At 38.9% G+C, this 15,796-nt stretch overlaps 1 protein-coding gene across 1 annotated transcript in view; it reads left to right on the plus strand.

Moving 5' to 3' along the window:
- adgb (androglobin) overlaps positions 1 to 15,796 on the plus strand; it is a 70,605-nt gene that overhangs the window by 8,130 nt on the left and 46,679 nt on the right. The window contains exons 6-12 of the mRNA XM_074686009.1: positions 1,298 to 1,437; positions 3,624 to 3,710; positions 5,584 to 5,756; positions 10,048 to 10,124; positions 13,763 to 13,937; positions 14,368 to 14,461; positions 14,942 to 15,080. Of these exons, the coding sequence (XP_074542110.1) occupies positions 1,298 to 1,437; positions 3,624 to 3,710; positions 5,584 to 5,756; positions 10,048 to 10,124; positions 13,763 to 13,937; positions 14,368 to 14,461; positions 14,942 to 15,080 (885 nt within the window). The remainder of the gene's footprint in view (positions 1 to 1,297; positions 1,438 to 3,623; positions 3,711 to 5,583; positions 5,757 to 10,047; positions 10,125 to 13,762; positions 13,938 to 14,367; positions 14,462 to 14,941; positions 15,081 to 15,796) is intronic.

The raw sequence follows: 15,796 nt of genomic DNA on the forward strand, positions 1-15,796 counted from the left end.
TTTGCCAAAAATTTAATACATTTGCAAAAAATGAAAACAAGTTATTTTAATAAAATTATTTTTTTTTAATAACTATAAACATTTGAAAAAAATTTTAATTTTTTTTATTAAAATGTTATTCAAATAATTTGCAGACGTTCTAAAATTTTGAAATTGAACTAAATTTAATACATTTGCAAAAGCAAAAAAAATATTATTAAAAAAATGCATTATTTTCAAATAATTGAAACATTTTAAAAAATTGCAATTGCTTAAAAATTAATTAAAATATTTGCAGAAGTTCCAAAATTTTTAAAATTTTGCAAAATTTAATACATATAACAAAAATAAAAAAAGAATATTTTATAAAAATGCATTTTTTTCTTATTATTGTAAACATTTCAAAAATGTGCAATTATTTTTTCAAAAGTGTTACTTAAATAATTTGCAGAAGTTTCAAAAATTTTAAAATTGGCCAGAATTTTATACATTTGCAAAAAATAAAAAAGTTATTTTAAAAAATTTTCTATTTACAAATTGCTGTAAAGATTTCAAAAATGTTCAATTATTAATTTTTTTTTATTTAAATAATTAAATAAAATAAAATTAAATGTTTTATGTTCAAATTACAGTAAACATTTACATAAATTTGCAATAATTTTGAAAAAAGAGAAACATAATTTAAACAATTTGCTATTTTGTAAATTTGAAAAAAAAATACCCCCTTAAATTTGAAAGCTTTACTGCCAGAGGTGATGCATATTTACTCAAAAAAAAAGGATAATGCATGTTTTATTTAATGTCATTAATTATCAATACCCTCTGTAAGAAAAAAAAAAAAACTTGAGGAGCCGCATCCAGAGCAAACTCTTGCTCTAAACCCAAAATTGCTCCAAACAAATGAGAATGGCTGCTTGAATCTTTACTACTGCGATCTTTGTGGTCAGTGTGTGAGTGATGGGTGGAAGGAACAGCGATGTAAAAGCACTTTTTGTGGTCAGAAAGACTATATAAGCACCCGTACCAATATGACAGTCATGATCTGATCAGCAATGACTGGCACACTTACATAAATGTTATAAAGAGCATTGTTTAAAGTTTAAAAGATGAGCTTTCTTTATACAGACTGTCAGCTGTCTCAGCCAATTCTTGGCAAGACACATACAAATGTCCTACTCAAAGAAGGAAAAAAAACAACTACAGGTCTGAATAAAAATTGTTTTACGATTCTGAGAGGGTCTAATTTTTGCGGCGCTTGGAGCGTTCCAGCTCGTTTCATTGTCCAATCTTCACACTCTGAACCGTCCTTGTCTTCCAGGGTTGTTGGAGGAAGATAACAGTGGATGATTCGATGCCATTCGATGAAGAAAACAACTTGCTTCTCCCTGCCTCCACCTGTCAGGCAGAGCTGTGGCCAATGTTGCTGGCCAAGGCGCTCATTAAAGTGGCCAACACAAAGTGAGTTACTGCAGCTTACAACTCAGCCTCTGTAATCATCTCAGTAATCCTCCGAGGGGTTGTGTAAACTTCCTCACAGGTGTGTAACTATGCAGGCTGACTTTAATAAAGCCGCGGTGACAGCACACACTAATAGGGAATTTAATTCAGATCACTTTATTGGTCCCTGAGGGGGGAGCTGCAGAGGCAGATGGAACTGTAGAAATAACAATACAGGAGAAAAGTCTGTAAAGGGAGCCATAAATGTGCCTAACGAGGTGAACTACACCGGTTACAGCTCAAACACCCACAGGGCCTCTGCAGAGTGTCTTTTGCTGACTCAGCCAAACCTTCACCTGACATAATCTCTGCCTCTGGCTGGGCTGAATTTGGTGACAGACAGATGATGTGCGTGTCTGAGATGGGGCAACATGGCGTGTGAAGAGGTGGCAGAGTCTACAGAAGGTCGAGGTATAAATGTTTCATTGTGGACAGGAAACACAGGAGCCGCTCTCCTCATGAATCATTTATAAGTTGGAGTTAAAGTTCTCTGGACTTAACTGTAACCAAACTTTGACCACGAGTCTGCAGGGGCTCCTAGGGAAAGATTTAGTCTGTAATATTAAATTAAAGTGGAATTTAAAGGCTTCTGTCCTTCAGTGCTTGGTCTACTTGTTCTTGTAATGAACATTGTCATTACTGTTGAAGTTGTTTCTATTAAACCTCTGGACTCTGGACAGAAGTGGTTAACCACAATATCCCCAAAGGACCAATCAGAGCAGCTGTACATCAATTTCTGCTGAAAACTTTGTGAAGAGTAACTGCTCCCTCACACACTCCTCAAATTCAGTTTAGGTCAAGAAAATAATAGCTACAGTGAGACCCTCTTTGCTGCCAAATATAAGGGAAGAATTTAAAGAGGCTGTGAGGAGTTTCTAAGTGATCTTGCAAAAGTCTTCCTTCTAGATATCTGCCTGATTGTAATCCACACTTTAAAACGAGATTATCAAAACCAGTGTTACAGGTTATTTCACAATGCTACTTCTTAGCTTCCCAACAAGTCGAGCAAAACCGGATTGGACAGAAGAGCAGAAGAAAGGACAGAAGAGCAGAAGAAAGATAAACAGAAGAGAGAATCAGCCCAAGCTAAAAGCCAAAACAATGGCTAATGGCTAAAACACAAGCTAATGGCTAAAACACAAGCTAATAGCTAAAACTGGAGCTGATGGCTAAAACAGGAGCTAATGACTAAACACGAGCTTAAGGCTAAAACACAAGCTAATTGCAAAGCACGAGCTTAGGGCTAAAACACAAGCTTAGGGCTAAAACACAAGCTAATGGCTAAAACACAAGTTAATGGCTTAAAACAGGAGCTAAAGGCTTAAACACAAGTGAATAGCTAAAACAGGAGCTGATGAATAAAACAGAAGCTAATAGCTAAAACAGAAACTAGTGGCTAAAATACAAGCCAATGGTTAAAACAGGGGCTAAGGGCTAAGACAAAAGCTAATAGCTAAAACAGGAGCTAAAAGCTGAAACACAAGCTAATAGCTAAAACAGGCGCTAAAGGCTAAAACACAAGCTCAAGGGCTGAAACACAAGCTTAGCTAAAGCACAAGCTAATGGCTAAAACTCATGCTAAAGCTAAAACAAGAGCTAAAGGCTTATACACAAGCTAATAGCTAAAACAGGAGCTAGTGGCTAAAACACAAGCTTAAGATGAAAAACATAAGCTTAATAGCTAAAACAGGAGCTTAAGGCTAAAACACAAGCTAAAGGGCTAAAACAAGTGCTTAAGTCCTAAAGACAAGCTAATGGCTTAAACACAAGCTAAAAGCAAAAAGAGGAGCTACAGGCTTAAACACAAGCCAATGGCTTAAACAGGAGCTAAGGCTAAAACACAAGCTAATAGCTGGAACGGCACCGGGCTGCAAGCTGCGCCCAATATAGACAGCTACTAAGCTACATATAATTGTATGTGTATGTAATTGTACTGATAAATACCTTTTCTCAGCTCGCTGTATTTGGTAAACAAAGAAAATTTGTTTGGATCTGAGCTCTACTTAATTCCAAAACAAACCAGGCTAGAAGGTGGCGACGCAGTCCAATTAAAACAGGAAGGAACAAAGCTTGAAGTTCCAGGGCTTGTATTAATGATATTGCTACACTATTTTCTAAAACCATTTCTGTGTGTGACTGTTTCCTAGTGTTATGTCAGAGGTCCATGGAGGGATGGGAGAGTTCACCTTCATCCACGTCCTCACCGGCTGGATCCCAGAAATCAGCCCCTTAAAGTAAGACCACCACAGCTGTTTTTCTTCTTCTTCTTAATGAGTTTTGTTCTGAATTTCTCAAAGGTATTGATCCGTCTCTTGAGTCTGCAGAACAACACTTGTTGAGTTGTAAAATGCAAACAATGTGATCTATAATCTGGAGGGGGGTTTGCAGTTTGGAGGCTCTCAGCTTGTCACTGATCGAACTTTAATGGAGCACAGCTGCTTGGATTGGATTTTAGGAGTGTTATTTTATAAAGCTCAGCAGGTGAGCTTCTGTTTCTGTGTTACCTGAGGAATCTATCAACATTAACAACCACTGAGCAGGGCTCTGTGTTCCAGATTGATTCAAGGGCTGTGTTAATATGTGTGTGCACCTGCACACGCAAACAAACATTGAACTGATTGAACAGAATTTTTTCCTCTTTTACCAAAACAACAAAGAACTTGAAAGGAGGAAAATCTGCCTCAGAGACAATTACACTTTTTACTCCTTTTGTATGTTTTACTACATCGGTAGTTGAGTTCACATGGAGACTTATATCCCTGATTAGAATGAAGTTAGAAGCCCAAACCAAATAGAAATAGTTCAGGGCATTTCATTTGGCTGCACAGCGGTAGAATATTCCTTTTACCAAATCAAAAGGAAAATTCTGTGATGTAAACTGTCTAATCAATTTGCTGCAAACCCGTCAGCCCAGTCTCACATGAGTATAGCTATTAGCTGTGGCTGTGGCTGTAGCTGTAGCTATAGCAGCATTAGCTAGTTCGTAATAACGACAGTTTCAAAATAGAACCAACAATTCAAATCATGGCTAATGTTTACGTGAAGTAGCAAAAGATTGGATATCTTATAAAAGAAATAGCTATATAGAACAGAATAGAATAGAAAACGCTTTATTTATCCTCCAGTTGAAATTCAGGAGTCAAGAAAACAAAAGTAATAAAGTGTATAGAAAGTGCAAAAACATATGATGACAGCTTGCCCATCATTGTCCAGTCAGCCTTTCTCCACCTCCACAGGGTCCAGGACTGTGAGTAGCATGATGCTGCTCTGCCTTCTGGTATTCCCTCTGTTGCTGGGTTATCACAGCTAGCTTGTCTATCTTATTAGAGATAGATCTTACGTTCCCAATAACGATGGATGGAAGAACAGGTTCGATGTCGTTACTTCTTATCTCACACCTGAGAACCAGCACGTTGTCCTCAACTCCTTCTCCTCACCTTGTGGGGAAACATCCGGCCTTGCACCAGTTAGCATTGACATGCTACAGGCTGCTAACAGCTGTTTTTACATGTAAACTATGCAGCCATGGCTACATGTAGGATCTCCAGACAAACACAGGAGCAAAAAAATATCACTGAAGACAAAACCAGTTTGGTGTCCATGACCAACAAATGAACCATACAAAGTAATGATCCATTCCAAATACAGAGATCACGAAAAGCGATGAAAAAATTACAAGAAATGGACAAGGAAGAGAGAGCTGCTGTAACAGGCAGCCACAACAAGGCGGCACCTAGTGTTGTTATTGGAAATATCATGGAAAATTTGTCATACCCCTTTTTGTGTTAATGTTTTGTGATAAGCTTTGCTTGCTCTCACTCCAAAAATGTGATGGAGTAGAAAGGAGAAGGAATAATAAGATATTTTTTCTTGTAAAACAAGAAATGCTGATTCAAGGACTACAGCTTGTTTTATTGCAAATGGACAAGAATACAGCTGATAGAACACAGACAGTATTACAGGAAACATGATAGACAATCGAAGCAACAGTGGCACTGACATGTAAAATAGTTTCCTACGCAACAAGACAGAAGAAAATGCAAGAGCCAGTCATGTGATCTGCCTGATGTCTGTCCCAACCATAATCCTAACTTCTGCTCTTCTTAGGTCTGTGTATCTGGAGAAAACCTGGGATTTCTTACGAGAGACCATCCCTGTATTCACACATCCGGATGAGAGTCCACCAGAGAGGAAGCCCCAGGCAACAGATCCAGCTTCAGGGAGTGAATCCAGCCTTATTGACAGCCGGGCTCTGCTGCAGGAGCCTGAGAAAAGTGCAGGTCTGATCCGAACATACACCTCATCATACACACATGCTTAGCCCAGGAACCTGTACCACAATTACACACTCTGATTGCACGTTTAATTGAGCGAGTCAATTAAATCAATCATCCATTAGATCATGATCAGCTGTATGTTTAGAGACCTAACCTACAGCTTGTTCACTCATCAGTGTGGTTCAGGAAGTCAGATGTGTTTGCAGCTCTGTGTGTGTGCCTTTGTGTATGCTCAGTATACAGAATGTAAATGCATGGTGTGTGTACATCTTTATCGCCCCCAGCATCCATAATTCAGCCAGTATGGAGCATGAGAATGAATATTTCATTGTCCTACAGAAACTCGCACTTATCAATGATTCCATTCTCAGGCCGTGACGCCTGCACATTCGCTACATTCAGCGTACGACTCTGTGATTTACATTAGCGCCAGCAGACCCGAGGTCACAAAGAGCCGTGCTGCAAAGTACATCAGTTCTCGTCGCCGGTCGGTCAGCGTCCTGCCGCCTCTTTTCTGTTGTTTCAAGCATCACTTCCTGTTTTCCCAAACTCATGTATAATGGAGCGCAGAGAGGGTTAATGTGTGCACTGTGGGCTATAAATAAACCAGCAGAGGGAGCAGTGGCAGGGTGAATTATTTGGTGCTCCCTTAGGGCAGAAGAGCTTCCCAAGGCTGTGTGGTTGTGTGAGGGAGGCAGGGTTGGATCATGACGTCAGACGACAGTGTCCTGGAGTTGTTTCAGGTCATTAAAGTGATACTCCGGGATGGAACAAGTTGGGTCCTATCACAAGGTTCAGGGCAGAAATTACCCCTACAGCAGTGTTTTTGTGCAGCAGAAGCCCAGAGCGCTCGCACCAAACACCCCCTCCCTGCTCCTCTGCTGGTTTCCTCTGCACTCAGACGGGGCCATATTTTACTTGACCAAAAACACAAATAAACAAACTCCCACCAAAAAAACCTGATATCGGTCTGCATTCACGCTTTATTCAGAGAATTTTCAGCGCGTTACTTTCACACAAAAACACCGCTAAATAAGGCTCTAGTTCTTATCTTCTATCTTCGAGCTTCAAGTCCTTATTAAAAACACACCTCTTTGCAGTGGCTTTTAACACTAGTTGAGCAAGACATCCATGATTTTTTTTTACCTTTTTTCTATTTATTATGGGGTCCTCTTTTGCTTTTTATTGTCTATTTGTTGTTTTCACTGTTTTTATTCTTTATTAACCCAATTTTTATTTTTATTTTTTTAAACTCGCTTTTATTTGATTGTGTTCTAAAACTGTGCAGCACTTTGGTCAACCTTGGTTGTTTTTAAATAAACGTGATTTATTGATTGATTGAAGAAGTGGAATGGATTAAAGTATGTTATAAAATGATGTGACAGGTTTGCAGAGGTCCACTGAAACAAGCTAGCCAGGTGTTTTCTAGCTAACCTGTGGCTAATTGTGATCCAAGAAAAAGTTTGAATCTACATTTTCTTTTCTTTCTTTAGGAGTTTGAGGCCAACGTCATCGCTGACAAGGCCTCATAAACATATTAAGTCAAAATATTCAGCAGCATCGATCTTCAGCACAGTCACATCAGCAGGCGGAGGATTATTACATCATTTTAAAACCGACTTTAATCCATTCCACTTGTTGATTAAAAAAACAGAAAGAAACAAACTGACTCATGGTTTTGGAGCTCCAGGTGTCTAACGCTTTGGGGTCACGTAAGTCCTGTGTGCCCCAACCAGGTGCTGCATTATTCACTAACAATATACAAATAAAATGCTAATCGTGCCCTAGTAGCCCTTCCCTCCAAACCGCCCTCTCTACGCCAAAAAAATGAAACTTAAAAAAGACCATAAGCAGAAAAAAAGGAAAATCATCATTTAAATTCTATACTGTCATAGATAAAACAGTGAAATCAAATAATATAACATGTAATAACTATTGATACTATTTCCTGTTTTGCTGCCATAACATATTTTATGATACACCTTTTTCAATGCCAGTTTTTCTTTTTTCAGTTTAAGGATATATTTTTCAACGCCAAATTTTATTTTCAATGCCAAATATTAAAGTCATTGTTTTGGCTCCATAGTTTTCCTCTAAGGAAGATTTTCTTTTTGGGCTTCTTTTGTTGTTTTTGCCTTTCATTAGATTGGACAGCTGCAAAGAGACAGAATTTACGGAGAGATGAGAGTTCAGGGTGTATGGAAAGAGTTATAAAGTAGGATCAGTGATGAAACAAGGGGTCTTACCTTTATGTGGGACATGCACGTTAATCACCAAGCCTAATCGGTGCAGATTTCTCACTTAAGAAGAGTTCTCCAATGACTGAATGTTGAGTCATCGTCAGCATGCTAATCATTCTTGGCATTGTGAACAGTATTTGTGCAGAAAGACAAGTAAAAGTAATAGATATGCGCTGCAGGGTGCGAAATGTTCACCAGGATTAGGTGTTGAATATGAATATTGTGGGATGCATCCCCATACTGGTTTTACTACGCTGAGTATTAAAGGATTAGGAAAACACATAACATTGTGCTCACATACCCTAAAGCATGCATAAAAACCCTCACACATTCACTCCTCTGCTGCTATCACATTCAACTGAAATGCATAAATCATTACAGAGCAAGAGAGTCGCTCGTCTTCCCCGTACCTCGTGCTGTGCCCCCATCTCTCCTCACTGTGCCTCTCAAATTGATTTTCCATGTCTCCTGACTCATGCGCTCCTTATACCCTATACGTTAACATGCACCATAGGGGGATGGCAGCTCCACTGATAACCCAGATACTCTCTTGTTGCCTTTTTTATACCTGTGGAGTCAGGTAGGGTGTTGATAGCGCCATGATTTCCCTGAGAATTGAAGCCACTGTAGAGGACTTCTTACATGATCTTGAAATGGTCTCACTTTGAAATAATTGCGTGTTCATAATCCACAATGATGAGCAACAGAATTTGGGATTTCTAAATTATTTTTCAGTTTATGTGCTCAGGTTGAAATTTTCTCTGGGGGAACATGAATCCATTTACAGCATGTAGACTGAAATAAAGTAGTAAAAGTAATCTTGGTAATCTGAGGCCTTGGAAATTTCCACCAGACATTTGTATTAACTCCAATAATCCACACATGAAAAGAAATCACAACATTCAGGTCCATAAATAATGATTATGTGGAATTAAGTACGATAACACAGGAAAAAAGTATTGAACACACCATGGAAAGGCTGTATACTTTGGCAAAGAAATGTACCATACCACCTGAAATCTGTCAGTAATTATTACTTGAACTTCCAGTTAGTGCAAACCAACATCAGCTGGGCTAGAGCAAACTGATGGTCCTATAATAAAGGTCGATTTTTTCACCAAGCAGTTAAATACCACACACCTCATGATGGGTAAAGGCAAAGAGCTCTCTGAAGACATTCACAACCTGATTGTTGCTCAGCATCAGAATGGAACTGGTTATAGACTTATATCAAAGCACCTGAATATTCCAGTCAGTACCGTTGGGGCCATTATTCACAAGTGGAAGAAGCACCACCTTACCATCAACAGGCCACGCACAGGAGCTCCTTGAAGATTTCTGACCAGGGAGTCAGAAAGATAGTCAGAAGAGTACTCAACGAGCCAAGGACCACCCTGAAAGTGCTCCAGAAAGACTTGGAGGCAGCAGGTACAATTGTTACAGAGAAAACAATAGGCAATGCACTCCACCGCCATGGGCTCTATGGGCGCTCAGCCTGCAGGACTCCATTCCTCAAGAAAAGGCATGTTGAAGCTGGTTTAAAGTTTGCTAAACAGCATCTTGACAAGCCTGTAGAATACTGGGGGAATGTTGTCTGGTCAGATGAGACCAAAACTGAACTTTTGGGCTGTCATACTACAGACCATGTTTGGAGGAGAAATGGCACTGCACGTCAGCCAAAAAACCCTACACCAACAGTGAAGTTTGGAGGTGGAAGCATCATTGTTTCTCATCTCATGGTGTTGGCAAACTTCATATAATTGACGGAGCAATGAATGGAGCCATGTATGGGGAAACTCTTGATATATCTGTGTGAAACTTTCTTGCGCTGCTGTCTCTGCCAGGACTCCCTGTGAAAGAGATTTTGCATCTCAGTGGGAATATTCCTAGTAAAATAAAGGTTAAATTAAAAAAAAAAAACCAACAAAAAACTAGTATTCTTGGGTTTATGTTGTAGTAATGGTGTCTGTTGCTCTTTCCTCAGAACATGTTGGATGTGTTTGTTTACCTGAGAGTACGTCTCTTATCACTCATCCTTGTGTTTCTTCCCTCAGGTCTTCCTGATGTCGCGGTGTGTACCTGCTACAACCCCATAAACCCTCATGATAACTCAAACAGGTTTGGGCAGATGGTGAGTGTGGCTGTGCACATTTGCAGCTTTAACATTGATTTCACCTGCAAAAAATTTCAGCCACAACTAAAATGCTTTTTCAGAAACAGACAGAGAAGGAATTCATACCTTGAAATTAAGTTTTATTCAAGCCTGGAGACAGTTTTGTAATAATGTCTGCAGGCACATTTTGAAGATGTGGAGCCAGGGAATCACATTGTCGGGAATTGAACCAATTACATTTGCAGAGCAGTTTTCGCTATAGCCCTGAAGGAGAAATTTGCCTTTATGGATCCAAATTACTTCACTTTTATTAACATGCATAACGACATGGCGGTTGTGGAGATGAAACATAACGGAGCTGGTGACCTGGAGGCATGGCGTGCTCCATTTGGACGCTTCGCCTCCACAGGCCGCGCTTGGTTAAATATAAATACTGATGCTATAGCTCACTATGGCTGGACAGAAACCAGAGTTTTACTGTGATGGAGGAGTTTTTATTGACCTCTCTGATGTGAGCTGAGGTCAGAATCCCATTTTGACCCAACTGTGTGGATGGTATGGTTTTTTTTTAATTCATCTTTATCTATTTATTTATTTGTATATGTTTATTTGTTTCTTTATTTATTTTTTCTAAGGAACAAAATTTAATTATAATTATTTTGCTGTACTGAAATTTCCAGTGCTTATATTAGAAATTACAACCCCCCATGCCCACCCAAAGTCACATTAAGAACGGGAAAACCACCTTAATATTAAAAGATAAAAAGAAGATAAATAGTAATGAAAACAGTACATAAAACAAAGGATTAAAACATAAAAATAACAATAATAGAAATAGAAAATAATTATGATAAACTTGTAAAACACAGCACAAAAAGTTATTAGGAGTTTAAAGTGATATACCCTATTATCTGCTGTATAAGCAGGCATTTAAGTGCTCAAATGTATCTAATTTTCTGTTTAATTTTTGTAGGTTTTCAGTCTTTTCATCTAACCAAAGCTTGTCTTCTGGCTACAAGTGTGGCAAACAACAGACAACTTCGTGTGTGTGGTTTCAGGATAAGATTTTGTTAAAGCTTAGGAGGCAGAAAATATCAAATATTAACAGCCAGAAATTAGAAAACCCAGGGCTTTCCCAAAACATATCTAACATATCGATTAAAGTGGATTGGGAATGTTTGCAGCGATCTCTCATTGGGTCAAAACTGACAGTTTAACTTTGATTTAGTGCAAAAAGTCATTTTTAGTCATTTATTGTGAATATACAGGAGAGCCAAAGACAGGACTCTGAAGACTAACGCTCTCTGGTTCTCCTGGTTTGAGAAGAGAGGTGAGAGCTGAAATGAACAGTAGAAAAAGCTCAGGTGACGGCGTTCTGGAGGCACAGGTGAAAGCGCTAATGAGAAACAGGTGATTGAATTAGTGGGTGAGGTGTGGCTCTGTTTTAACAAAGTCATAAATCTCCGTCGGTGAGAACAGATGCAAAATGTATTTTGGAGCTAGATCAGGCAGGAAACCCCCAGCTGCTCTGGTTTCACATTAGATATGCACCATCGTCACAATCAGCTGATGAATGTATCCTCCAGTCACATTTAGGCCATGTCCACACGTAGCTGGGTGTTTTTAAAAACAAATCCCCCCTGTTGCAGCTGTCTTTCAACAGCTCAGATGCTAACCTGAACTGCTGCTCTTTTTTGTGGCATGTCCAAAAGATTCAAAAGGGTCTAAAAATCAATTCAAAGTGTTAATTGTCCATAATCCAAAAAGTGAAATTCAAAAATGAGCCAATGTGCAGTTAAGGCAACAGGAAAAAAATAAAACTGGATGAAACTCAATGAATAGTTATGGAAAGTATCTTGAGATAATGTTTGTTATGATTTGGTGCTATAAAGATTGATTGATTAAGATAAAACAAAGGTGAAATGATAGTAACATGTGTAAAAACAGTGGGGTCATCAAAGTTATGACATGATTGATGCTATAAAGTAAAACGTAGAAACAGACCAAATATATACTTAAGCTTCTAAATCCCCCTGTATTTAGCAGTGTTTTTCAGATGTAAATCTCATTCCAGCCAATAAGAATGAACCCCCCCTTATTTCTACCAAAAACCAAAAACTCTGTTTCCTGGCATCTACATGAAACCATCAAACTAGAGTTTTCAGAAAACACCATTTTCAGTGACGTACACTGGGACAACTGAAACTTTAGCAAGAGTTTTTGTCCAGTTTTAGGTAAAAATTGTCTTATTGTACTCAGTATGAGCCACATTCAACTTATCAGTCCAGAAAAATGTTTTATTTTGGGTTCGTTAAGACAAAAATGAGGTCTGAATTGTTTGTAACTAGTTAAAAAAATGTCTGTGAATGGAACAAGAGAAATTTGCTTGAAAATTTGCTCGAAACTAGAATGTCTTCCTACAAGTAACTTCTCCCAATCTATTGGCAGATTTTATTAACTTGTTACAAGTAATGCAGACGTCATTTTGAATCTTTAAATAACTTAAAATAAGACATTTATCTGGACTGGTCAGGTGAATGTGGCTCATAGTAAGTCTAAAAAGACATTTTCTCCTGAAAATAAGACAAAAACACTTGATAAGATTTCAGTTTTTACCAGTGTAAAACTGTGGTTTTGTGTGGATGACAGGCCTAAACATTTTAATTTGATTTGGATTTATTTATGTCATTCAGACAAAAATATGAACATATGAATACGAATGAAAAGGGAGCAGAAAGAAGAAAAGTTCTTGTTTTGTCTGCCCTTTCCCTCACAAAATATAAATTACAAATCACCTAGTGCAAAAAAATTAAAAAGAGCTGCTGGACAAAATGCCATATTACCCTTCATTTGTTGGTTTTCTCCAAGTTACATAAAAAATAAACAACAGCAAACAACCAAAAAACCAAGGATCCATATGGGATCTCCATTTGGACTTACATAATTGTCACTAGGGATGGGCAAGTACTGATACCAGGTATCAGTATCAGGCTGATACCAGTCTTATTTCAAGGTATCAGTACTCGTAGGCTGCCAATACCAGCAGCTGATGCTCAAAGCAAAAATAAATAAATAAATAAAAGACTGACAGTTTTTTTATTTATTTATTTTTGGTATTTTATTTTTTTTGCACTTTTCTTAATTTTCCAAAAAATAAACTCAAAGAGAATCTTTTGTGTTTTATTTTAAACTTAACGGCAGAGTGACTGTGCTGTCTTAAAAATTTTCTGTCACCATTAATTGAAGTTTTATGTATCAAAAGTACTTGTAATATTGTTATTGGTATTTTAAGTCTCCTAAACAGGACACATGAAACTAACCTAGTGATTTTTATTCCCTATATTTTATATGAAAATATGCGGTTTCCCAAATACCCACCTACGTGTGGACATGGCCTTAAGCTGCAAAGTTCCAGTCCCTTCACTACTGCTGCCTTGCTCTGGTATTGCACTCACACTCTCATGCTTTCAGCACAAGCATCCACCTGCAGGCTCCAGCTTCAGGGCTTAAGATATAATCTCATAAATCCTCAGACTTCTGGGTTTCACATAAATCAAAAATAAGAAAAAAAGCAGGGGCATTGATGCTTCACACAAACACAAACATTTCAAACCATTAGCACATGAGACGTCTGACTGAATCATGTTTTCTCGCAGGCTGATTCCTCCCAGTTCCTGCGCCAGTACGGCCTCTCTTTGCTGCACAGCCACGTCGTCCTCCTGACCAGAACCCGAGCCTGCAAGCTGGAGGCCCCGCCCAAACCCGCGCTGGTGCCCCAGTGGAAGCTCATCCGCCAGCGCAGGGAGATCGTGGTCACTGACGAACCACAGAGTGCGTGAGAGACAGAAAGGGAGGCAGGAAACAAAAGGAAAAAGTTAAAATTAAATTTGAAAGGAAAGGTGGTGGAGGGGGAAGCAGGAGGAGGATGCAGGGGTGGATATCAAAGACATGAAAAAGCACAAATTATGTGATAGAGTGTAGGTGAATTTCATAAATAAACATGCCTAGAGAGGAGAGCCATCGCTAATGCAGGAGATTCAGGAGCCGCAGCGCAGAGGGCATACGATACCACATGCTGAAATGAAAAAAAAGGTGGAGGATAGTTACCATATTTCTGTAATGAAAATAGCTCCTGGCTCAGGCTTATCTGACATCAGCTGATCTCTGAGAGGAACAACAAGTGCAGTAAAAAGCAGCGTGGAAAAAAAGCAATGCTGGCATGATTTATGAGATGTTTTTTCTCCTTTTCTCTTTTTTGCAGAGCTTCCTTTATCAAAGCCAGAGCAGTTCGTGGAGGTCGCCAGCCCTTTTCTCTCCTGCGGTGTCAAGAGCAGCGTTAGCCCAATCCTGGAGCTGTGCGTACACTGAAATAATCTAAAACTTAGAGCAGGATGAGGTGTTTTTTTCCCGTTGCTATGCTTGCTGCACATGTTGCTGCATCAGGCTGGTGAAGGATTATTTCACCGTTCTATAGCTAACCTGCTCTCTGACCTTTCTGTGGAGGAAGCAAAGTGAAAGAAAAGTTTCCTTCTGGGATTCAGTGTGAAAAATCCATCTGTATACCTGCAAGGAAACTGAAAAAATGCTTTAAACTCTGTTATTGAAATGCGTTAGATTCCCTCGACGATAACTGTACACACCAGAGCAGCGCTGCATTTCATATTCTGCTCCAGTTTCACTCCACGTCCATCACGCGACACGCATGACTCATTCTGCAGATGATAAAGTGCCTGGAACGTGTTGCCATGAGATGAAATGTGTGTATGTCATGATGATGATATGATGCCGCGTGTCGGCGTAACCTGTAGCATGAAAAATCTGTCTTTGTGTGTCAGAGAGGCCAAGCAGAGCACTCGCAGGAAGCGTTCCCATGGTTCCCTGCTCGTGTCCATCACTGAGGGAGAGAAGAGCGAATGCCTGGACGGCCTTGAACTTGATGCAGAGGCAACGAACGACACAGGAAATGAAAATGAGGTATGCAGAGAATCTTTCTGCAGAGACATGTGTATTTAAAGCCTGGCTCACGTTACAGGATTTTAAACACCTTCAAAGATTCTGAAATCGGGTCCTATCAGACTTTGATAATACACTTCAACAAGGTCCTGGAAACATTCCTCAGAGAGTTTGGTCCATATTGACATGATAGCATCACACAGTTGCTGCAGATTTGTCGGCTGAACATCCATGATGAGAATCTCCCGTTCCACCACATCCCAAAGGTGCTCTATTGGATTGAGATCTGGGGACTGTGGAGGACATTTGAGTACAGGGAACTCATTGTCATGTTGAAGAAAGCAGTCTGAGATGATTCCAGCTTTATGACATGGAGCGTTATCTTGCTGGAAGTAGCCATCAGAAGATGGGTACACTGTGCTCATAAAGGGATGGACATGGTCAGCAACAATACTCAGGGAGGCTGTGGACTTTTTTTTTTTTTTTCTCTTTTTTCTTTTTTTTCTTCTTTTTTCTTTTTTTTTCTTTTTTTTTCTTTTTCTCTTGATTTTTCTTTTTTCTCTTTTTTTCTTTATTCTTTTTTCTTTTTCCCCCTTTTTTCTTTCTTTTTTTCTTTTTCTTTTTCCTTTCTTTTTTCTTTTCCCCCCTTCCTTTTCCTTCTTTATTTCTTTTTTTTTCTTTTGTCCCCCAGATGGTTTCTTTTTTCCTCTTTTTTCTTTTTTTTTCTTTTTTCTTTT

This window comes from Halichoeres trimaculatus, unplaced genomic scaffold (assembly GCF_033239565.1).
Source record: "Halichoeres trimaculatus isolate MK-OKI-2021-1 unplaced genomic scaffold, fHalTri1.1 fHalTri1_scaffold_13, whole genome shotgun sequence".
Taxonomy (NCBI): domain Eukaryota; kingdom Metazoa; phylum Chordata; class Actinopteri; order Labriformes; family Labridae; genus Halichoeres; species Halichoeres trimaculatus.